Genomic DNA, 25,880 nt, shown 5'->3' with positions numbered 1-25,880 from the left:
TCTATTAGATGTTCATCTAATCAATGACCTTTAAGATTTGGGAGCATGTAACTAAAACAGCAAACTGGCGAATGTATGATAAGGAGATAGATAATATTTCCATCTCATTATTTTATAATTCTCCATACCATTGATCCTAATAGAGGTGGGGGTGGTCGTCGATGCATTTTTGGAACTCAACTACAGTCTTAATGGTATCCTTAGAGAAGAAAATCAATTGTCCCCTAAGTCCTTGTGCTCCATCGACCATCCTCTAAACCTCACAATTTTTAAAGTCACTAGAGCGTAAATTAGTGTTTTAGGTGTTCAACTCCGATACATAACAATTCCAGCAAAACGAAAACTCGCCACTTGCTCACACTTGACAGTTATACATTAACCAACTACTAGTAAAATTTAAAGTTTATTGAATCAGGTACATCAATTACATCCAATGGTCTTTTTTTGCTATTCGCATGAAATAATTTGATGTAGCAGGGGGTGATGGATGGTATCCATCATAGCGGTGTCGTTCACTTCGTCGCACAGCAGCAGTAGTTAGCTTTGTTGTATGATACACAACTGCTTTCACTCTTAGCATATCCACGTATTGAACAGTTTTGCTTGCATAAATCGATTGTGCAGCTTTTCCAAAGTAAACACGAAGTGAGGATCGTCTCCTTGGTATCTACACATAGGGGACGGGGATCACGATAACAACTTGTCAGTTAGTAACATTCAAATATGAAGGGAAAAGAAGACGAAAGAAACATACCTATCACCCTTCCTTCTACATGAGAGGGCAAGAAAGTGGTAGACATTACAAGAAGAGCGACCAGGCACATAGTCTGCACGTTGTTCTTCACAAGAGCCATAAGGAAAACTAGAGTAGTTAGCTAGTTTTCTTTGTCCTGCTATTGTTCTTGCGAATATGTCGTAGCAGCTATGCCCCTTGTGCTAGTGTTTATATAACGCCAAAGAAATTGATTATTTTTCATTTCTTTGTACGTTATTAATTCTATCGCTAAATGTCATGCATATCCAATTATCCATACAATACATGTGATATTTTATATGGCCAGTCATTATTTCCTTCCTCGATTGAGCATGTCACCATTTAGTGTGTTCTTTAATGGTTTCCTTTATCATATTCTCTTCTCTATATTTTTTTATGTTTCTTAATCGTCTTTAGTGTACGTCAACTTTATAGTCATCTATCGCAGTAGCCACATATAAAATGTATGATGTACTCGACATGGTTGAATTACAACCCTGTCAAGGAATATTATAACCACATTGAAAGTTTTTATTTTGTTGTGATAAGGGGCATTTTTTATTGACACGTAATGAAACATCAATGGGATACAAGCACGATGAACACACATCTGACTTCTGCATGACAAGCACATTATCAATATCAAGACAGAAATACAAAGGATCACTCCTGGAAAGAGCAAACTCCCACAAGACTAATGTATGCCTTGGCGAAGGGTAAAGAAAAAAACCCAGAAGCAATCAAGCTACATCGACAAAAGTACAAAAACAATCATCAGCCCAACCATCTCTTTCCAACACAGGCATTACAAGAAAGATACTCCCAAGGCAACACACATACATGTCGCCATTGTCGGATCCAACGATTGAAGGTCGGATCTTGGGGTTTCATCCTGAAAAACATGTCCAAGTGAACTCCAAGCAATGCCTATTACAATGTAACAGTGCAAAAAACATTTTTATTGCCATGTATGATCGACTAGGGTCAGACATGTAGTGTTTCCAACTTAGAGCCCAAGCCTGGGTATTTAAGAAGCACCACTAAATGTAGGTCCTCTTGTGATGTCGCCTCCACTTTCTGGGTCTCAAAAACTATGTACCTTAGCGACCCATGCATGAGAAGCCACGGAATTTGATGACCTTGTCCGCACAAGCAGGCAATCGAGTTGCCATAAAACTACACGTAATGAAACATCAATGGGATACAAGCACGATGAACACACATCTGACTTTTGCATGACATGCACATTACCAATATCAACACACAAATACAAAGGATCACTCCTGGAAAAAGCAAACTCCCACCAGACTAATGTATGCCTTGGCGAAGGGTAAAGAAAAAAACCCAGAAGCAATCAAGCTACATCAGCAAAGTACAAAAACAACCATCAGCCCAACCATATCTTGCCAACACAGGCATTACAAGAAAGATACTCCCAAAGCAACACACATACACGTCGCTATTGTCGGATCCAACCATTGAAGGTCAAATCTTGGGGTTTCATCCTGAAATACATGTCCAAGTGAACTCCAAGCAATGCCTATTACAATCTAACAGTGCAAAAAACATTGTCATTGCCATGTATGATCCACTAGGGTCAGACCTGTAGTGTTTTCACCTTAGAGCCCAAGCCTGGGTATTCAAGAAACACCACCAAATGTAAGTCCTCTTGTGGTGTCACCTCCACTTTCTGGGTCCCAAAAACTATGTACCTTAGCGATCCTTGCATGACAAGCCACACAAATTGATGACCTTGTCTGTACAAGCAGGCAATCGAGTTGCCATAAAACCACTCACAATAGAAGGTGTCGGGAGGTACTTGGACGCCATCCACCTTGCCACACGGTTCTACTCATCCTCTGGAAGATTTGGGACGTCGGGAACACCCAGGCATATGCAGATGCCAAGGTAATCCTCCTTTTCAAAAAAAAAAGGAACATCAAGGCATCCACGGCGCCATGCGCCGACAACTGATGATCCTTGACCTTGATCCCTGCCTACACTTCTGCCTCGGTACACCCCCTAAACACAAGGACAGCTCAGATTAACCCACACCTCTTCATAATAAAGGGCATGATGGTCTTATTTTTTTTCACTCACTGTATACTGTTTAACAATTTTTAGAACCGCAAAAAAAAAATGTGTCCCACAGGATTCGAACCCTGCTCCTTCCAGATTTATCACAGTCGTGCTAACGAATTGGGCAATCAAACCTCATGTGCTACATTTGTTTTTCAACCCTTAAAATACAACACTGGGAAAAACACACCGTTTCCTGTTTAATTTCCTTTTTCTCTTTCTTTTTTCATTTTCTTTTTTTGTTTCCTTTTTTTTCTTATTAAATGCGCGAACTTTTTAAAATTCATGATTTTTTTAAACAATGATTTAAAAAAAATCGTGAAATTTTCTTCAAAATCAGTGAAATTTTTCCCGAAATTGATGATTTTTAAAATTCGTGAACTATCTCTCTAATAAGCGATTTAAAAAAATTGATGAACTTTTTCAAATTTGTGAATTTGTTTTCAAAATTGGTGAACTTTTTCCCAAAAATTGCACGAATGCTTTCAAAATGAATGAACTTTTTTGTATTTTGTGAACTCTTTTTCAAAATTGATGATCTTCTTTTCAAATCAATGAATTTTCTTTGAATCCAATGAGCTTTTTGAATTTTTTGTGTGAACTTTCTTGAATTCCTATTTTTTTAAATTATATTAAAGTCAATAGTTAACCTTTGAAAAGTCTTCTTGTAATTAAACACCATCCCCTTTCTTAATGAGTGTTCTTCAAAAAAATGTACGGTAGGAAATAGCAAACAAAAAACCTCGTGAGCGAGCGAGTGGGCATGAGAGAGAGAGGTTCCCTACTGGCCCGCAGTCGATGGCCGAATCTAGCGAGCGTCAGCTAGTCCACACAAACCGGCACACACACCCCTCCGTCTTGGGCCTGGCCAATTTAATTTTCTTCTTGTTTTACCCTTCATAAAATAAGTGCATAAAGTAAGAATAGAACTCCAAACCTCTTGGATTACTTCCTCCGGCTATAACCAACTAGGGCAGCTCTATTGTTGTGCCTAATTACTTATTTTATTCTTCTTGTTGTGCAGTTTCTCAGCCTGGTTTTCCTCTTCTATTGCTTTTGTTTGGCCTTCTTTTTCTTTGATTTATTTTTTATTTTGCTTTATTTCTTCTTATTTTTATCTTTGTTTTTCATTTGATTAACTAGCTTATTCGGTTCAGTGTTCAGTTTACACCAAGCAAACACGTTAGATCATAACAAATTTGAAAGCAACACATTTGATGAGGTGCTCCCAATCAGACCTTCTTGCCTACTCAAACACTCTCCGTTGAACTTGCTAATTTTTTGGAAATCTCAGGACTGCCGCAAAATTTGCAAGCTTGTGGGCATGCCCATGTTAGGTGTCCTTGTCTGGTTTGGATGACTTCGGACACCATATGCACATTACGACACATCTGGCCATTTGTCGGCCTTTTACACTGGGAAAACTCTAGAAAATGGAAAACTTGTGAAAAACTCAAACAACTTGGCATGGTGCTTTGTAGTCATACAAGTTTGCGGAAAAAACTTTGGCCATTTAAAGGATGTCGAGATACAAATATGCTCTCAAGCGGAGCGTTCTGGCCTACCCGGACACCATCCGTTGAACACAGTCTAGTTTTGGACATCCTTGAAATGAAGCCGACTTTTGCACGAAGGTGGGCATGCCCTTGGTAGGAATCCATGCTAGGTTTGAATGATTTTTGACACCATATGCAAGTTGCGACATGTCGGGCAATTTATGAGCCTTTTTTGCCGAGAAAACTCCAGAAAATGCAAAACTTATCAAAAATCCAAACAACTTGACATGGCCCTAATTTTGTCATAAAAGGCCACGGAAAAAATTTGGGGGGCCATTTCAATGGCGCCAAGAAACAACGTGCTCCCAGACGGAGCCTTCTGGCCTGCTCAAACACCTTCCGTCGAACATGATATAGTTTTGGCCATTCTTGAAATAACGCCAAGTTTTGGAAGCAGGCGGGAATGCCCATTGAAGGCATCCCTGCCAGGTTTGAACGATTTCCAACACCATATGCAAGTTGTGACATGTCCGTTCATTTATCTGCCTTTTTTTTTTACTGAGAACACTCCAGAAAATACAAATTTTCTTGAAAACTAAAACAACTTGGCATGGGGCCTTTAATTGGTCATATAAGTTCATAGGAAAAAATATGGGGTCATTTGATGGAATTTGAAAAAACTATGCTCTCAAACGGACCCTTCTAGCCTAACCGAATCCATTGAACATGGTCTATTTTTGAACATGATTGTAGAAAATGTTTTCGTTTTCTAAAAATGCTTGGTTTTTTAAATTTGTTTGCAAATCTAAAAAGTGTTTGTTTTCACAAAATTGTTTTGCATTCGAAGTTTTAAAAAATATTTTGCATCGGTGATGTCCTTAAGGTTTTGCAGTGCTATAAAACATTAAATGCTCGCTACGTGAATTGGTTGTAGTATGTTCTTCCACATCAGGAGATCATGTGTCCAATTCTTCGCCCCTGAGTTTTGTGGAGCGCTACAGTGCGCATTCGCAGTTGAACGCTAGCTCCAAGGGCAGGCCCAGTCGGCCGACCTCCTGTGCATGGCGTCGTCTATTTGATGTTACTCACCGAACATATGGAGCTCCTAATCAGCGCTTTCTGCCCATGTATGCCATTCAACGCTCACACGGTATGGTTTTTGGGCCGGCCTAGCAAACCGGCTCTCACACGCGAGCGGCCGAGCAGATAAGCGGGCGCCGGTGAGCATATGAGCACATGGATTGACCACTGTAAAAAGTTTCATGTTCTCATGAATTTCAAAAAAAATCATGAATTTTGAATAGAATCACAAACTAAAAAAAGTGCATGAATTTAAAATAAAATTTAACTAAAAAAATTCATGAATTTGAAAAAAGGTCACAAGTTTGGAAAAGGTTCATTAAAAAAGATCATAAATAGGAAAAGGTTCATGATATTTCAAAAATATTCGTAAAAAGTTGATAAAATTCATGAATATGAGAAAAGTTCGTGAATGTAAAAATAAGGTCATGAAATTCCAAAATATGTTCACAAATTTTGAAAAAAGTTCATGAAATTTTTAAAAGTTCATCAATTTGATAAAAAAACAAAAATTGAAAAAATAATCACGAATTTGATATTTTTATGAAATTTAAAAAGGTTCACATATTTATAAAAGTTCATGAATTTGAAAAATAAATAAAATGTGATTGTTTTTCAGAAAATCTAAAAAATCGTGAATTTGAAAATAAGTTCACTAATATGAAAATAAATTTCATGAATTATAAAAAATTTACAAATTTTAAAAGGTTCCGGATTTGAAAATAAGTTCATGGAAATGGAAAACCTTAATGAATTTTTTAAAAGTTTGAGAATTATGAAAATAAAAGAAAAATGGAAAAAATATAAACAAAAAAGAGCAAAAACGACCGAACAGAAAGATCAGACGGATTAAGATTCCTAGTAGACCAAACAGAGAAACAACGCATGTTTTTCTATTAGTCTTATAGGGCTTTGGCTATGGCATCAGGAATCAAGAAGGAGAAGGTGTCTTAAGATTTGCTCTAGCCTACGACATGATTGTATCTAACACCCTCTTTAGAGAGAGAGAATCCCATCTGGTGACTTTTAGTAGTGGCCAACACTCTAGCCAGATCGATTTCATCCTCTAGAGAAGAGAAAATAGGTGTGTGTGTGTGTGTGTGTGCCTAGACTGTAAGGTGATACCTGGAGAGAGTGTTGTACCCCAGCATAAGCTGGTGGTTGGTGACTTCCACTTTTGGATACGTATCCAGCGGGATAAGCGTGCCAAAGTCGCTAGCACGAAGTGGTGGAAGCTCAAGGGGGCGGTAGCTTAGGCATTCAAGGAGAGGGTCATTAAGGAGGGCCCTTGGGAGGAAGGATGGGATGCGGACAATGTGTGGATGAAGATGGCGAGTTGCATTCATAAGGTGGCCTCAGAGGAGTTTGGAGTGTCCAGGGGAAGAAGAAGTGAAGATAAGGATACCTGGTGGTGGAATGATGATGTCCAGAAGGCGATTAAAGAGAAGAAAGATTGCTTCAGACGCCTATACCTGGATATGAGTGCAGACAACATAGAGAAGTATAAGATGGCGAAGAAGACCGCAAAGCGAGCTGTCAATGAAGCAAGGGGCCGGGCATATGAGGACCTCTACCAATGGTTAGGCACAAAGGAAAGCAAAAGGGACATCTATAAGATGGCCAAGATCCGAGAGAGGAAGACGAGGGATATTGGCCAAGTCAAATGCATCAAGGATGGAGTAGAGCAACTCTTGGTGAAGGACGAGGAGATTAAGCAAAGATGGCGGGAGTACTTCGATAAGCTGTTCAATGGGGAGAATGAGAGTTCTACCATTGAACTGGACGAGTCCTTTGATGAGACCAGCATGTCTTTTATGCGGCGAATTCAGGAGTCTGAGGTCAAGGAGGCTTTAAAAAGGATCAAAGGAGGCAAGGCGATGGGCCCTGATTATATCCCCATTGGGGCATGGAAAGGCCTCGGGGACATAGGGATAGTATGGCTAACCAAGCTTTTCAACCTTATTTTTCGGGCAAACAAGATGCCAGAAGAATGGAGATGGAGTATATTAGTACCAATCTTTAAGAACAGGGGGGATGTTCAGAGTTGTACTAATTACCGTGGAATTAAGCTAATGAGCCATACAATGAAGCTATGGGAGAGAGTCGTTGAGCACCGTTTAAGAAGAATGACAAGCGTGACCAATATCAGTTTGGTTCATGCCTGGGAGGTCGACCATGGAAGCCATTTTCTTGGTTACGACAACTTATGGAGAGATATAGGGAGCAAAAGAAGGACTTGCATATGGTGCTCATTGACTTGGAGAAGGTCTATGATAAAATACCACGGAATGTCATGTGGTGGGCCTTGGAGAATCACAGAGTCCCAGCAAAGTACATTACCCTCATCAAGGACATGTACGATAATGTTGTGACAAGTGTGCGAACAACTGATGTCGACTTTGAGCCCTTATCTTTTTGCCTTAGTGATGGATGAGGTCACAAGGAGATATTCCATGGTGTATGCTCTTTGCAGATGATGTCGTGCTAGTTGACGATGGTCGGACGGGGGTAAATAGGAAGTTAGAGTTATGGAGACAAACCTCGGAATCGAAAGGGTTTAGGCTTAGTAGAACTAAAACAAAGTACATGATGTGCAGTTTCAGTACTACTAGGTATGAGGAGGAGGAGGTTAGCCTTGATGGGAAGGTGGTACCTCAGAGGGACAACGCTCGACATTTGGCGTCAATGCTGCAGGAGGATGGGGTTATTGATAAAGATGTGAACTATCGAATCAAAGCCGGATGGATGAAGTGGCGCCAAGCTTCTGGCATTCTCTGTGACAAGAGAATGCCACAAAAGCTAAAAGGCAAGTTCTACAGGACGGCGGTTCGACCCGCAATGTTGTATGGCGTTGAGTGTTGGCCGACTAAAAGACGACATGTTCAACAACTAAGTGTGGCGGAGATGCGTATGTTGAGATGGATGTGTGGCTACACGAGGAAGGATCGAGTTCGGAATGATAATATATGAGACAGAGTTAGGGTAGCACCAATTGAAGAGAAGTTTGTCCAACATCGTTTGAGATGGTTTAGGCATATTCAGCGCAGGCCTTCAGAAGCTCCAGTGCATAGCAAACGGCTAAAGTGTACGGAGAATGTCAAGAGAAGGCGGGGTAGACCTAATTTAATATGGGAGGGGTCCGTTAAGAGAGACATGAAGGATTGGAGTATCACCAAAGAACTAGCTATGGATGGGGATGCATGGAAGATTGCTATCCATGTACCACAGCCATGAGTTGGTCGTGAGATCTTATGTGTTTCACCTCTAGTCTACCCCAACTTGCTTGAGACTAAAGGCTTTGTTGTTGTTGTTGTTGTTGTTGTTGTTGTTGTTGTTGTTGCTGCTGCTGCTGTTGTTGCTTATACTTGACATAAGAAGGGTTTTTTGAAAATAAAACTTGCGATAATAAGGGTGAAAGAAGTAGATGGACACGACAGTTAGGATATCTCAGTTGTTATCACCTTCGATACTTAAGGTATAGTGTTGGTGTTCGAATCCCATCATGCGCGCTGTAATTTTCTGAATCTTAAAAGAAAGAAAGAAATATAAATGTGCCGGGCCGTCCAAGTTCGGTATTGGCATTTGGGCCATACGGTGTATACGTTCAGTGAGTGACCCACTATATATACATACACATACAAAACTGCGTACAAATGTCAAAGGTCTATATTTCCTTTTTATACGGTTTGTGAGGAGGGATGTATCAAAGCGGATCTCATATTTATTTTCGCATGTAGTTCTTCTGTCTCAGTAATTGACTTATTAGCATTGGTTGCAGCTTGAGTAATGTATGTTCTGCAAATGTTGTTTCTGCTTGCTCACCGTAATTTAAGCGTTGTTTTATTTTTTTTAAAAAAGGAGAATGGCCCCCGGTCTCTGCATCTGGGAGATGCATGCGGCCACTTTATTGATTATTCTCGAGGATCTTACAAATATGTGATAGGAAATTGGCCCAACCCGCATCCGAATAGTTCAGCGTACAGGTGGGCCTCGTCTTGAGCCTCGTCAAAGCAAAACAATTTACTTTTATGAAAATTGATCTTAAGACCCGAGAGTTGCTCGAATGCAGATAAAATCAGTTCCAGATTTCTCGCTTTCTCGAGGTCATGATCCATAAACAGAATCGTATCATTGGCATATTGAAGTATAGAGAGACCACCATCAACTAGATGATTTACTACCCCATCAATTTGGCCATCAACCTTGGCACGCTCAATCATAACGCTAGCATATCCTCCATTATATTGAATATCATGGGCGATACCGAGTCACCTTGTCGCAACCCCTTCTTCGTTTGGAAATAGTGTCCAACGTCATCATTGACCTTAATGGCAACACTACCTTCAGAAACGAAGCTATGTATCATAGCGCACCATTCTGCGGAAAATCCTTTCATTCCGAGAGACTGTTGAAGAAAGGGCCACTTGACTTTGTCATAAGCCTTTTCAAAGTCTATTTTGAGTACCACCCCAATCAACTTTTTCTGGTGTAATTTATGGACTGTTTCATGAAGGATAACAACTCCATCTAGGATGTGTCTGCCTTGCATAAAAGATGTATGTGAAGGCCGAACCTCATGTTCAGCAATCGAATTTAGCCTAATAGTCGCAACCTTCATGAATATTTTAAAACTAACATTAAGGAGGCAAATAGGTCTATATTGTTGTATCCTTTCAGCCTCATTAACCTTAGATAATAAAATAATCTCACTGAAGTTTAAGCGAAACAATTCTAGTTGGCCAACATGTAGGTCGCTAAACAAAAGTAGGAGATCCCGTTTGATGACTTTCCAGAAGTTCTGATAAACTCAGCGGGAAAACCATCCGGACCCGGGGCTTTGTTATGCTCCATTAGGAAAACCACCTTTCTAACTTCCTCCTCAGAGTATGGAGCTGTTGGAAGGCTGTTTTCCTCATCGGAGACCTGGGGGGTGTCATCTGTTCGGGACTCATCCATCATGAAGTTTCCTTCCTCTGACGCTCCAAACAGATTTTTATAATAATTAGTGATATATATGATTAAATATTCCAATGCGGACTATATACGGAACAAAATGAGTGAATCTAGACTCTAAATATGTCTATATGCATCCGTATGGAGCAAGGAGGAATCTAGCTCTGTCAAAAATAGCTAAAGATCATGTCTGAAAGGTTTAAAAGTGAGAACTAATTCCCCGTGGAAGGGCCCTTCGGCAGATGCATAATTCGGGAATGTGGATGAGAAGCCAGCTCTGGAACAGATGAGTTGATGGACAAGTGGAGACTGATATGCTAAGTTGATCATGTGACTGTTGTTTCTACAGATTTGCTATTTCTCAGGTGCCTGAAATTTCTTCTCACGTCGGTCACTTTTTTCCTTCTTCCTTTCTTCTCCTTCTTCTTCCTTTCCTTCCTCTTGGCCGGACCTCACCGGAGAAGCTCGCCGCAGAAGAACTAGCCCCACCATATATCTTACGGGGAAGTAGCGACCCCATTATCTATCTTAGGCGTGGGGGGTCCAGGGGATCGCCAAAGTTCTCCATTGGTGCGATGGGGCTTAGAGGGATTGTCGGGGCGGCGGCGAGCAACGGCGGTGAGGGGAGGTCGATAGGAGGGCAGGGCGGCGAGGCGACATGCGGTAGCGTCCGACGGGCGTGAGGGGGAGGGGTGGGGGCGGACGCAGCGGATCACAGAAGTTGTTACAATGACGAGGAGTTGTTATGACTATGATGATGATGAGTTGTTATGATGATGATGAGTTGTTATTATGATCATGATGAGTTGTTATTATGATAATGATGAGTTATTATATCATTTGGTGAAAGAAACGCGGATTAGATTCAAATGGATGGATCATAAAATCATATAATGACACTACTTTGTAAAACCTTTACAAATACATCGCAAATACGTAGAAGAAAATAAAAATACAGAAAATTATAGCAGTAGCACAGGTTGGGCCCACTCTACTGCTAGGTAGGGCAGCAGCAGCACTGGTCGAACCAACGCTACTACTAAGCAATAGCTGTAGTGTCGTATCAGTAGCACGGGACTCAGTGCTACTGGTATGCTCGCGCTATTGGTAGGCTTTCATCCCGCACTACTACTAGGATTTTCCCTAGTAGTGGCTGGGGCATCGGGAAGAGGAAGAAGGAAGAATGCGGGGGGGGGGGGGGGGGGGGGGAAGACGATGAGCAATGCCGCGATCTATTTTGGACCATTGGATCAATATCTAACAGTTCATGTGAAAGTGACTGATGGATGAAAAAAGTTTCAGGTACCTTACGCACAGTTATTCCCTTGTTTCTATTATTTATTTCTTTTTGTTTGTGTTCCAAAATGCAACTGCAAGTAGTGGATGATATTATGAGGAAGAAAAAAGTATGTTTAGTTGGAAATGAAATGAAGGGAAAATGCAGATTGATTGTGTGGGCAAGGGAAGGGAACATACTTAACATACACATGTGATTTGATCTGACTGCATCCAGAATTCGGTGGAGGCTCTACTGGATTCATGAGTGTTGTAGGTAGCCAGAAAGAGCCACCCACCAAACATCACATGATTTGAAGGAGGAAGCGTCGCAGTCAGGACACTCTCAGAGTCTCAATCCATGCCATTAGCCACAAATAATCTGGTAATTCACTTCTGAACCTGCGCTCATCTACACCTGATGGACAGTGAATTCAACGCCCATTGAAGAGTGGATTCAAAAGACAGTAACCTTTTTCGCAAAAAACTGAATTTTTTTTGCGGGTGACAAATTCTGTTTTCTTTTTTTGGCAAAATTTTGTGATGTCTGGACACTCCAGAAGTTCCAGACAAAAGCAAGCCCAAAGAGTGTACTATTTCAAAGTTTCTTTTCATGGACAAATTTTGTTTTTATTGCCACCACCTCTTGCACACACATCACGCATGCGAGCATCTTGGACGCCATTTTATTTATTTAGTTCTTGTTTTAAATTTTATTTATTTAGTTTTACTATTTTACTATTCATGCTCAGGTGCATATGTACCTAGCACCGAATGGATGCACTCCAAATAATCATTTTTACATAGATTTAATTTATAGTCTCAAATGCCTATCAAGATTAAATGATTTCACATTTTCTTACAACATTTCAAGATTTCCACGAAATCAAAACCGATTCTGAAATTCAAACATATACAAATTCCAAACCGAGCTTTGAATCTTCCGTTCCTCCGCCAAACAATCGCCGTATAATCTAAAAAAGTGGACACTTTGATTCGACACTCCTGGATCCAAATTCAAAGCCGTTCTCAAACCCATACACGATTCAATCAATTGGGCAAATCATGTATTTTTTCTCTTCAAACACAAAAGTCGACATAGAACCAATCATAAGCCATGATGTCGGCGCGACACTTTGTAGCCCTCTTGCCCGCCCTCCAGAACCGAATCCCATGTTTCACATGAAAGCGACGAGTTATCCATCGTTATGGCAGACGCCCGTATCACCGGTTTGACAACGAGGCGCCGATGATGACTTTCGTCGACCTCAACGGTCCACTGCAATATTTGGCATGCCTTGTCATCCACATTGTTTGGTCAGTCCCTGTCTCTCACCCTGTATCCATCTGACTCCCAATCTTAATTTTGTTTTGCCCAGCAACCAAATCGGATCCGATTATTATTTCAAAAAAACTCCTACGTATTTACGTCTACTCCAATGTAATAAAAATAATCCCGCAAAATCTCTCCGTCCCCAGCTACCCCCCCGGATCCGATCGCCACCGCCGGAATATCCCACCCGATCTCTCTGCCGCCGCGCGCCCGCGACCTGCTCGACGGAATTCCCCGCGGCGGCGCATGTCGCTGGCGTGCGGGCTGCCGCTGCTGGAGTGCGTCTACTGCCTGGGGTGCGCGCGGTGGGCGTGGAAGCGGTGCGTCCACTCCGGCCACCACGACAGCGCCACCTGGGGCCACGCCGCCGCCGCCGACTTCGCGCCCGTGCCCCGCATGTGCCGCCTCGTCATGGCCAACTACGCCCCGCCCGACCTCCTCGCCGCCCCGCCCCTCCTCCTCGACCCGGCCTGCGTCGTGCGCCGCCGCACCTACGCCGACACGGGGGGCCGCGTCACGCCCTACCTCGTCTACCTCGACCACGCGCACGCCGACATCGTGCTCGCGCTGCGCGGGCTCAACCTCGGCCGCGAGTCCGACTACGCGCTGCTCCTCGACAACCGCCTCGGCAAGCGCCGCTTCGACGGCGGCTACGTCCACAACGGCCTCCTCCGCGCCGCCGGCTGGGTGCTCGACAGGGAGTGCGACCTGCTCCGGGACCTCCTCGACCGGTACCCTGAGTACACGCTCACCTTCACGGGCCACTCGCTCGGCGCCGGGGTCGCCGCCATGCTCACCATGGTTGTGGTGCTGAACCTCGACAAGCTCGGCAAGGTCGAGAGGGGCCGCACCCGGTGCTACGCCATGGCCCCCGCCCGCTGTATGTCGCTCAACCTCGCCGTCCGATACGCCGACGTCATCAACTCCGTCGTGCTTCAGGTGAGCCAGTGAGGACCCGATTGATTTGGTTGCTTGCTTGCCTGAATTTGGTGGTTACAGGTTCAGTTGTACGAATTTGGTTACATGCAGTATGTCTGAATTTTGTTAGAGTGCGACTGCTGTCAGACTGAATTTTTGTGGATACCTGCTCTGCTTCTGAATGAGATAGACATTGCATTGCTGACCGATTGATTTGCTTGCTTGCTTGCTGCTAAAAGTACAGTTGCAGAAGTTTGCCTCTCTGAATTTTTTTGAGTGCTTGCTTGCTGTTAAAAATTGAGTTGCATGCCTATCTGAATTTTGTTGTGTGCTTGCTTGCTGTTAGAAATTGAGTTACATGCCTGTCTGAATTTTGTTGTGTGCTTGCTTGCTACTAAATTCAGTTATTACAGAAGTTAGTTACATGCCCGTCTGAATTTTGTTGGGTGCTTGCTTGCTGCTAAAAGTTCAGTTGCAGAACTTAGTTACATGTCTACCTGCATTTTGTTGGGTGCTACTTCTGTCAGACAAGAATAACTGCTCTGCCTCTGATATCTGGATAGAACATTGCTTTGTTGGTCAATAGAGTATGTATAGGCTGAATATAACTGTTGTTCTTGCAAATGACAGGATGATTTCTTGCCTCGGACGGCCACTCCTTTAGAAGATATCTTCAAGTCGATTCTCTGGTATGGACATGCCACCAATGCGGTTTATTCTATGTTCGTATTTGGTGCTGTTAGTTATATGATTCTAGTAGCACACAATTCCACATCATGTGATTCTAGTGGCCAGCCAGTACTTCCGGATTTCCCTTTTACTCCAATCGAACATTAACAAGCCAATGACAAGCCATAGCTGTATCACGTGAAAACTAAGTGTTGGAATGTGATAAACACATCAATCGATTGATTCTATAGTTACCTCTGTTGCCTAATTTAGGCCTTCAAAGTGCCAAGTGGCAACTGTATCCCCGCTTGGGATACATCACGATTCTAATGTGACTGATCACTGTGATATAGGGGCATTTGGTTCTTATCTGAGCACGAGTTTACCCCCATATAATAATTTTCTTGTGGTTTCTAGTATAGTAACTACCAAAGATTACACATTGGTTTTTCCTGCTCACCCTACTATATTACGTACTACTCTTGTGTACCTTGATGCCCTTCCCCACTATTTCTCTTGTCTCCATAAACGTTGGTTAATTAACACTGTTATAGTTAGCTCAAACTACTAAGGAACATCATACAAAAAATCTATACGACACCCCTCAATCATGGATAAATAGCAAGGCGTTCGAATGCCGAAACCAGAACCAATACAGAGGCCATTAGGTTTTTTTTTAAATGGCTTAAGGAAAGGAAATAATATCTCAGTATCAGTAAATTGCAAGCAAACTCATAAACCATGGATCAATAGGAATGAATTCAAATGTAGCCGGGCTGTTTGATTCGAGTTTCTAATATCTGGTTTATGTTTACTGTACTAGCTATGATATGATATCGAGTTTGTTGAATGCAATGTGATTATTTTCTTCCAGCTTTGTGGGTTGAAGCAATTTTAAAATTGGGCCATCTTCTCTTCTTGGGCAGTCTGCCATGTCTCCTATGTTTGAGATGTTTAAAGGACACGTGCATACCTGAAGATGCTATGTTAAAGGATCCAAGGAGGCTCTATGCACCAGGTCGGATATATCACATTGTGGAAAGGAAAAGTTTCAGGTACCTTTGTTTTCCCTTTACTGTTGATCTAGAATGTAGAAAAACTATTTTAGGGACCTGAAATATAACATTGTTGCAGAGTATCTTTCTTTACGAAACACTTCATGAGCAATAACAGAGGTTCTCACAAATGTCAGAAGTAGAGAGAATATTATGCTACTGGTATTAAAAAAAAAATCCTCTGTTCCCTAGTATCCTATGAGAACCTTCATGTTGTCAGTATGTAATTCACTTATTCAAACACTATTTATGACACAGCCCACACTACTGTTTTATAATGCCTAAAACTATCTAACACGATGCTGATTTCTTCAGAATTTTTCTCACTAATGATTACTATGTTTTTGCTATTGGAGACTTCCGATATTTTCTTAAACACAGTTTCTTGGTGATATCCATGCAGGTGCGGAAGATATCCACCGGTAGTCAAAACAGCTGTGCCGGTAGATGGTAGATTTGAGCATGTCGTTCTATCCTGTAACGCCACAATGGATCATGCCATTGTTTGGATCGAGCGGGAAGGCCAGAGAGCTCTGGATGTAAGTCTTGTGTATATACACATCATATTTATGTCATGTTGGTGTTTCTGACAGAGAAGTAAAATAAAATTCTGTTTTACCAAATTCTAGTTTGCATGTTTGGTAGCTTTCAAATACGCAATCCAGCACTTGTTTTCTCAAGGAGTGCATGCCATCTAGAGTAGATCAGGCCGTGTTGTGAAGCACGTACTGGGTTCAAGTTGTGCACAATCTAGAGTACAAGGTAGTTTTGAGTGTAGATATGTCAACATCAAAATGTAAGATTGTTAAAGCGTCTAGGAAGGTGTGGAAATTTTGTTCAACTTCAAATTCAAGTAGCACGCATCATGCCATGTATCTGCAGCAATTTCCAGACTGAAACAGTAAATAATAATAATGTCATATCACATATCATTGCTCATATGACATGTGGACATGAACAGCTGATGCTGGAGAAGGAGCGCGCGATGGCGGCACCATCGAACCAGCGGATGGAGCGGGACGAGACGGCGGTGCCGAGGGAACACGTGGAGGAGCACAAGGCGGCGTTGCGCAGGGCTGCCACGCTGTCGGTATCGGGAATGGCGTCGATCTACGGCACGTTCGACGACGGCCCACGGCCTGAGAGGAGCGAGAGCTTCCCGCCACCAGCGTCGTCGAGGCAGCAGCCACGGGTGAGCTGGAACGACCTGATAGAGCAGGTGTTTGACAAGGACGAGGGTGGACAGATAGTGCTGCGCAGCCCCTCTCCTTCTTCATGACGCTGATCGTGTATGTAAAGTCCCTTCTTTTTGCTCTTGCGTTGTAAATTATTTTGATAGGATATTGTTCATTATTTGTTCATTGTGCGTTGTTCTCCATATATATCCTTGTGCTAGAAATGTGCGTGCAAAATACAGGGGCCAGGATACCTCAATTTGAATCAGAGCATACATGTAATTAGTCCTATCCCACCACGTCTGAAAAATAGCAGCAATGCTGAAAAAGACTGGCAAATTTTGAATCAAAATTCTGAATGGTGAGAGTGGGTTGTTTTTACATGAGAATAGTTTTTGTAGATGTGTACATTGTCCAATTTGAGATTATGGTTGGTTCTGGTGGTTCAGTAGAGGATTGGCAATTTGCGATGTTCAATTTAAGATTTCTGTATTGGAATATTGAATATAGAAAATGATTTGTTTAATGTGAAGTTTTTTTCTTCAAATAAGTATATTGTCCATTTTGAGAATACAGTGATTTTTGTATGGCAATCCTCTGTACTTCTATATTTATCTTAAATGGAATGATATGCAGCTCTCCTGCGTGTTTTAGGAAAAAGAAGAATACAGTGATTGTGATGGTTTCATGGAGGAATGGAAAAAACAATGTCAATTTTTTTTGTGTTCAAAATTCAAAATTTGTTTTTATTTTGCGAAAAGATTGGGATAATTTTTGAGTGAGTTTTTTTAATATCAGAAATGAGAATACATAAAGAAATAGATAAATATTTGATTTTGGAGCTCTACAAACCAATTCTGAAAATATGATTTGTGACTAATGGGTGTTCCTAATAGGTGTTGATGTTGAAATATGGATGGGCTTTAGGCCCATATATCAATTATTTCCTGGAAAGTCTGAAACGCCCACTAGTGATTTCATGACATGGTCGGGAGTTTAGTCCTATCCCGGGTGTGGACAATATATAAGGAATTCTCCTCCACATCCTATTAGAGCAGGAGAAGAGGAGTGATACACACGCTCCTCCTCCGCCTGCTTTGCGCCTCGTGTTTTTGTGAACGAGAAGAGCTGAGCTCAGACATATGCCGTGTGTGCATTTTATTTGGCCTGTTACAGACTCAGTTGTGGGCTTACTCCCACTTCTTCTACCCCGACCAACTATATACCGTTGTTTCTCTTGCTGCTGCTCCCGAGGCCTCTGGAGCCTCGCCCTTTTGTGATCCTGCACCGGGTGAAGGGGAGGTTTTCGGGGAACGTCGTTGTGCCCTGTGTGATCCTGCACCGGGTGAAGGGCGATAAGGTTTCGGAGAGCATCTTGGCGCGACTGCTCGGTTACGTCTGTCCACGACTTCGACTACTTCCTGGACCACACCATGGGTGATGCAAATGTTGCCGCTGCCCCTACTTTCCCTACTGAAGGTATGTGTTTGCAGTACTTTATGTTCATAGATATGCATGCTCTATGAGTACACCCTCACATGTGTACATTACAGTGTGCATTTAATCTTGCTAGCACAGATGTCATGTTTTCATATGGATTAAATTAATCGGAATCTTGTCCTCACACAACGGGCCCTCGATCACAATCTTCTGAGAATCCGCGCTCCCCTGCAATGCACCATCACACCTGTCACAGGCACACCAACTAATATTATACATAGACTGAGCGCGGCATAAATAGAAAGGCGGGTTATCATGATTGTAGACTGATCACTGCAAAATGTATGGCAGTTCCAGTAGTAAGTTACCTTTTGGAAAATCACCAATCTTGCACACCGTGAAATATTCGCCGCACCGTAGAGTAGCCCCACCAAACTCAACCTGGAAAGAATTTCTTAGCACTAAATTTCAATGGTTTCAGGGCATATAACCAAATATATTGGTTTGATGCCCGCTCTAAAAGTAAAATATGAAGGATGGAGTGACTAAGGTACACAGTACAGAGGCCTACCTGCAGGCCTTTATTTGCTAGGAACTGCTTGAAATCTGCCAATTTCAGGTCAGCCACAAGAACTGACTTGTGGGCTGATGGAGTTGATGAGGGAGTAGCAAGTAAGCTTCGCGTCCACCTTTCCAACTTCTGCATCGACCCAGATACGGAAAGCAGTGTGTCGGAGTTGTTGCTCTGTTACAGAAAACCTCTTAGCGCAGTAAACGAACAACAAAGTGAAGAATTCAACAAATAACCAAATGCAACCATATGGGAGTGCACTATGGTCAGTGGCTGTAGACTGAATACAGATAGTTTCTGATGATTACTGGCCCAGTTTTTGGCATGGGTGGCTCAGGGTTGATGAGAAAATCCAACTGTTAGACATTAGTGAAGTGCTTATGGCTGGTAACTAGCTGGGAAATGGAATGTGCTGCCCTATCGGAAAGTAACAACACTTTTCTTTTTCATTTTTCGTTTTTAACAGCAAAAGAAGTTTTACCATTTTCGTTTTGTTCATTTTAATATGGAGGCTCTGAATAGAATACTTTAGGAGCTAGAGAACTCAACCCATTAGATTCCTGGCTTTACTCATCTTAATATATATATCATGGTGTAATCTCCACATCAAGACGACTTTAGCATAAACAAGTGATAAAATGAATTAACACTATGCCTAAGGGAACCAAATAGAGCTCATACCTTCTTAGGAATTAGATTGCTCATTAACTTCTCTGAAACGTGTACCTGATATTTCATAATAGCGCGGAAATTGCAAGATTAGCAATTCTTTGTATATAGAATCATGATTGGTTGCAGAGTCACAGGCACACAACTAATTAACAATGGATTAACACACATACTGACCACCAGGACTGCGCCTAATCATCTGTAGCCTCGGCGAATTATGGCACTATCCATAGGTTTTCGCGCGCCCCGGAATGGCCTTCTGTAAAGTGACTTAAAAGTGGCTAGGCTTAGAATAACTAACGAAATCGGTTTTATCCCATGCAGTAGTGGATATTCAAACAGATTCAATACCTTTGCAAAGGGTGTACATCTTTACCCACAAATTGAGTCACACCAGTCTTGCCACTTAGGAAAAGACACACTACAAGTCGTGTGCTGGCCAGTCATGTATACAGGAGGAGGGTGCGACTCAATCAATGATATGAGAACTGTGTGTGGTTGTGCGAATTCAGAGAATTACAACTCCGAGGCAAAGCTGCATGATAGATTGAAACAAACATTGATTAAAACTTTAAATAATCTGGTAAGAAGGCAAACCAAAACCCAACAAAATGATTTGGGCATGCTATAATTTATGGAACAACGGGTGTATGGGATGATACTGCATATACTGACCAGATTTATGTACAGGATGGAAGATGCAAATTGTTACCTGAATGCTTCCATTGGCAACTTGGAGACGTTCTTGGATTCTAAGAGGCTAGAAGAACATACAAGTTGAAGAACTGATGTGCAGGGTACATTAAAACAAGAGGTCCATTCAAGTGAAACTGCAGTAAATTCGGTGAACTGAACAAAACAGATAATGCTTGAGTGGTTATGCAAGTGAACTGCAGTTTGCTTCGATGAACTGAACATACAGCAGGAGAAGACGTACATTTAAATGTAGTTACCTGATTTATGCACAGAAAGATACCACACAAGCCTCGTGCGCCAGATGTGCATGGATAAATAGAATATCTACAAGGCTAAAAGACACAGAGCCCTGCACGATATTGAAACAAACATTCTTCAGAACTTCAAATAACCTGGTAACAAGGGAAAGCATACCCAAAAAACAAATGATCTGGGCATGCTATAGTTTTTGAAAGTACAGGTGTGTATGGGAGTGAGTTATACAGGTGGAATGGCAGCAATTTGAATGAACTGAACAAAACAGAGAATAACCACTCGGATGCTTCAGAGGTTAGGCAAAGGCAGGGGAAATTAGTGAGTAGGAAGTAGGAATGAGCAGCTGTTACCTTTGGTCAGGTTAAATTATGATCTTTGGGATGGTTCCTCTTAACTTACGGCAATTCCTCTTTAGCTCCTCATTGTCACAATAATGGACATCCAATACTTGCAGTGATCTTGGGAGGCCACCCTTGGGCAGCGAATTGATTGCAGTACTCCCTCTAATCGTTATTACCTGCAGAGATCTTGGGAGGCCATCCTCCGGCAGCGACTTTAAGGCAGGGCAGTTCCAGATTTCCAATTTTTGCAGAGAGCTTGGGAGGCCGTTTTTGGGCAGAGACACCAGGGCAGGGCAGTACCATATATCTAATACTTGCAGCGAACTTGGGAGGCTGCCCTTGGGTAGCAACTTGATGGCAGGACAGTCGCCGATCACCAATTTTTTCAGAGAACTCGGGAGGCCGTCCTCTGGTAACGACCGCATGACTTGACAGGACCCTATCCATAATGTCTTGAGGCTGGCAAGTCTATGTAGACCTGCTGGGAGGCACTGCAGCTTCTCGCAAGATCTAAACTCGAGCGTCCGGAGGGAGGTGAGGAGCTCAAGGGCCTCCGCTTGCTGTGTGAAGCGATCGTCATCTTTGTTCCAAGCAATAGTTAGGGTGGTGAGGGAGGAAGAGAGGAGGCTGCAGATATGAGCAGGAATGAACCTTGCAATATCATCTGTCTTCAGCTCAAGCTCCTGATGTGCAGAGGAGCAGGGTAGAAGCTCCTTGTCAAGTGGCTCAGAACCAACGAAGAAGTTGGGGGTTTTAAGGATGCTTAACGATGTGAGGTGGCCTTGGGCGAGGAGAGGGCCTATGCCCTTGCCTCTGAACTCCCCACAACCACTCAAAATTAATATTTGCAGGGAGGTTGGAAAAGGAATATTAGAGTATGAATAGGAGTGGAGTAACTTGGGGCAATCCCATATTGTCAAAAACTGAAGGGAGCAGAGACCTTGGAGCCCACCTCCTTCGTTGCCACCTTCCAGTGAATAGGAGAGCAAGCTCAGCTCTGGGAGCGCTTGGATGTTTAACTTCTGTAGCTGGGGAGGCAAGAGCAGCACTACGTCTACTCCTCCTTTCGACTCTTGCTGCTGCTGTCCGATTTGCCCATGATTCAATTGTTCAGCAGCAGAAGAAGAAGATGCTGATAATTGCCCCGCCACACCTAGCCATTTTATCTCCTGACAATCCACTATTGTCATTTCGGTGAGCTCCGGCAGAAGTGAGAGCAGTTGTGCCAATTCCTTACCATTGCAACCACATCGTCTGACACTTATCTTTTTAACAGATAGCAGGCATCCGCCATGGCTCACACTTTCAACCTGGGATAATACATTGCTTGAATCACATATTGAGAGGAACTCGAGAGATGTTAGCATTAGGAGGTTATCAAGCAGCAGAGGAGAGCAATTTTCAATGAACAACTTTTTCAGATAAGTTAGATTAGAGAAAACCAACTTATTCAAAAACAAACTGTCTCGGTTATCTTTTCCCTTCACTTCCAGCGAACAACTTGAGTCTGCTCCGCTCTTTTTTTCGTAAACTAGCTTCTCAAGACCAGCGTCCACCCGTTTTATCACAGCAGAGCAAGGGCTAGAAGTCCAAGGGATTTGAGGAAATGACAATAGCTTTGGGCAGTCTTCTATCCTGAGAGACTTTAGTCTAGGAAACCAAGCCATGTCCTTCTCTTGCTGTGGCAGACCACTATTATGATGGGAAGATCGCAGCTCAGTGAGTTCAGAGCAATCTTTAATGGTGAGTTCTTCTAGCTGAGGGAACAAATGAGAAGTATTGTCCTCAACCCATTTTCTCAATCTTGGTATCTTAACCAATTCTAGCCTTTTCAAATTTTGAAATGTTTGGCCTAAGATGCAGTCCTGATACTCAACACCAAGATCATTGACCATCCACACCTCTCCTATACGTGGAAGGTTTCCCCAAGACAAATCATCCAGAGAAAGAGATTCCAGATTCTTGACTGAGAGGTTTGAACCTAGCCATCTTGGACAGGCAGTGCCTCCATGCCCTCTAATGCTTAAGCATTGAAGATTGCTGTGTGGTACAAGACTTTCAAGGATATTTTCTTCAAATTTAGGATCCCTGTTAGATCGCTGAACATCCCAGTCTAATATTAGCTCTTTCATGTGGCTTTTTTGTATCAGTTTTGATTCAGTTGCTTCTTCTTCTGACTGCACCTTTTCAAGATTGTAAATGCCAAGTAATCCTCCAATATTTGCCAGTTTCCCTATTTGACTCAGTTCAGACATGTTACCTTCTTGTCCCACTCTAAATGCCCTCAACTCATTGATGAATTTTAGTTTTCCCACCTCAAATATGTCAGAGTGAAGTTCTTCTCGGGGCACAACAAAATGGCACAATTTTACAAGGTTGCTAATATTATCTTGTTGAACCGAAGCGGCCCTTCCATCCTTGTAGATCAATTACTTCCAAGTGATAAAATCTGCACGACACACTAGATATGCACAAGGCTTCATCATAAAAACCAGCTGACTTGATCCTTAAGTAGCGAAGATGAACAAGCTTTGAAAAGCTTGGCAACACATCCTCCACATTATATGATGCTCCAGAAAAAAAGACAGTGCGAAGGGCTCTGGCTTCCAAAAATAAACCATGAAAAACCCTTGAAAAATTTGCATGGTATTCTCCAAATAACATCAACGTGTGTAGGTTTTGAACTTCAAATCTTTTTTGCAATGCACACAAACCCCTCTTGTAGTCTTCAAAAGTCACCGTGTCCTTGACGTCCGCATCATCTACAATGATAGACAAATGACGTACAGATGGGGGAATTTGTATGGACATCACATTAGAGCTGGATATGCTAAGACACTCATATGATGAGACCTTCACTACTAACTCAAGTAGTAGATCATGGATGGTGTAACGAGGACTGCCAAGGCTCGATACATTCTTTTTGAAAAACCCCTGATTAACCAAGTCAGTTAAGTAACACAATCCAACATCTTCAATTCTTTTCTTCTGATCATCTGATGAGTGTAAAATACCAAGTCCAATCCACAGATGAACCAACTCTTCTGCATGAAATTCATAATCTTCAGGAAACAATGCACAGTAGGAAAGACACTGTTGCAGATGGAAAGGGAGATAATCATAGCTAAGCTTGAGGGCTGGCATAATGTCATTATCGCTAGCTTGTGACTCCCACTCTTTACTTTCCAAAACTCTTGTCCAATGGTCAAATGTGAGCTGGTTTCTGAGCAATCTACCCACAGTTTTTGCAGCAAGAGGAAAACCCTTCAATTTTTCCACTATTTTGTGCCCAACATCTTGTAATTCAGGATGTTCTTGCCATGGTTGTTGTTGGTCACCAAATACACATGCTTCAAAGAAAGACAACATATCTTGAGGACCAAGATGTTCCATTTCTATAGAATGGTCAACTGTCCTGACCATGTCTGCTACCCCTGGAATTCGAGTTGTGACTATAACCATATTGCCTTCTGTCCCCGCCTTTTTGAACGGAGCTACTAGTTTTTTCCACTCATCATCATGATATTTCCACACATCATCCAAGACAAGTAAGAAACTTTTTGATCTTAACCTTTGTTCAATTTGCTCTTCTTTGCTACTACCATTTTTGCTTTCACTACTGTTATCTTTGGGGATCTGCTCCAAAATCTCTTGTGCCAACCTATCAGCAGTGAAGTTGAGAGACACACATATCCAAATTCTAACCTGGAAACAGCTCTTCACTTCTTCAAATATGTGTTGTGTAAAGGTTGTCTTCCCAACACCCCCCGGCCCAACAATTGGAAGGACAGTAAGTTGTTTGGAAGAATATTCACCATGAGTGATGCCATCTATGATTTCCTTTTTCTGGGTATCCCTCCCATATAGCTGAGGCTCTATAATTTGTGGGGTAGTTTTGGGTCGATCCATAGGAATGTTGACTGGGTTAGGAATACGGCTTAAGCTTAGTAGCTCCAGATTGAGAATGGTGGAGACCATAGCACATACATGCTTCAGCTGCTCTACCATGTCTACCATTCTCTTGGACATTTCCACCCTATCAAACTTCAGTTTTGGTGTTTCCTCTGTGTTGCGAACTCTCTGTGTCGGTGCCTTGGGTGGGCAGGCGCCACAGAGGAGCCGCCATTTGCTTGCAGCTGGCACGTTGGACGATTCGACTAACTCACTGGTATGAGGAGAAGAGTAGCAGCATGGGAAGTGTTTACCAACAGCAGCTTGAACAGCACCAGAGGAAACCTTGGGCATGCATCCGCCGGCACATGAGCATCCACGGCTCCCACCAATATCTTCTTGGGCATCAAGTGGGCTAGCAGCACGCGAGCAGGAGCTCATGGACTTGATCTTGCCGGCAACAGATCTAGCCGTGTGGCGAGCGTTGAGGGCGAGGGCCTGGAGGCAGCCCAGGTCATCCACGCCGGCTGCTGCGTGGTAGGTGCCTTCCAGTGCGTCCTGGAGGCAGCCCAGGTCATCGGCGACATACGCCAGCTGCCTCAGCTTGTGCAGCAGCCCCTTGAGAGCAGGGTTGGTGATGTCCCTGCCCTGCCGCCCCTGGGCGTTGTTGAGCATCCCCTGGGCGTAGAGCAGCTGCATCTTGAGGGCGTCGATGTTGGGGCCGAGCCCGGAGCTGGCCGCCCACGCCTCCAGCAGGCCATCTGTCACCGGGGCAAGTGCCTTGGTCACCACCCACCGTGCTGCGCTGACGGCCACCTCCATAGCTGCGTTGCGCCGCTGGAACCAACAACTTTGCTTGCTGCATGTAGAAAAGAAAAAGGAAAAAAAAAACTGTTTGCGGTTAGCCACTGCCACTAGCAAGCAATGATCGTTCTTGTCAGGGGAAGGAGCATGCAGAAAGAAAGATTCACGTGCCGACGAACAGGGAGGCAGCTGATCGAGCTGTTTGGGCACGCCGGAGATGGCTGATTGCAGGCGTAGGCTGGTGCCGTCAAGTGTTGGAGGAGACCGGGGAGGAGGGAGATGCTCTGCAGCAATATACAGGAGGAGAGTCCAGAAACCCAACGGAATGCCACTAGCTCCAAGGCAAGGCAGGCTAGCAAGCAAGAATATATGATGGAGAGGTGGCAATGAATATATTCTTTCTTTTCTTCTTTGATGAGATGAGGC

The 25,880-nt window shown here is 42.9% G+C and overlaps 1 protein-coding gene, 1 long non-coding RNA gene and 1 pseudogene across 2 annotated transcripts; 1 reads left to right on the top strand and 2 right to left on the bottom strand.

The window, feature by feature from the left end:
* Window positions 1–387: 387 nt before the first annotated feature.
* LOC123082513 (uncharacterized) lies at window positions 388–902 on the bottom strand. Its single transcript, XR_006439040.1, has 2 exons — window positions 755–902; window positions 388–667 (listed from the first exon to the last, which is right to left on the bottom strand). It is a non-coding gene; the product is annotated as an uncharacterized lncRNA (long non-coding RNA).
* Window positions 903–13,002: 12,100 nt separating this feature from the next.
* LOC123087410 (uncharacterized) lies at window positions 13,003–16,979 on the top strand. Its single transcript, XM_044509414.1, has 5 exons — window positions 13,003–13,909; window positions 14,519–14,577; window positions 15,484–15,612; window positions 16,016–16,151; window positions 16,574–16,979. The coding sequence occupies exons 1-5, from the start codon at window positions 13,217–13,219 to the stop codon at window positions 16,889–16,891; spliced, it is 1,335 nt and encodes a 444-aa protein (XP_044365349.1). The 5' UTR covers window positions 13,003–13,216; the 3' UTR covers window positions 16,892–16,979.
* A 768-nt stretch (window positions 16,980–17,747) lies between these two features.
* LOC123087409 (putative disease resistance protein At3g14460) lies at window positions 17,748–25,504 on the bottom strand (annotated as a pseudogene).
* Window positions 25,505–25,880: the final 376 nt, after the last annotated feature.

The sequence above is a fragment of the Triticum aestivum genome, chromosome 4A (assembly GCF_018294505.1).
Source record: "Triticum aestivum cultivar Chinese Spring chromosome 4A, IWGSC CS RefSeq v2.1, whole genome shotgun sequence".
NCBI classification, from domain to species: domain Eukaryota; kingdom Viridiplantae; phylum Streptophyta; class Magnoliopsida; order Poales; family Poaceae; genus Triticum; species Triticum aestivum.
This window is presented reverse-complemented; position numbering and strand designations above follow the sequence as displayed.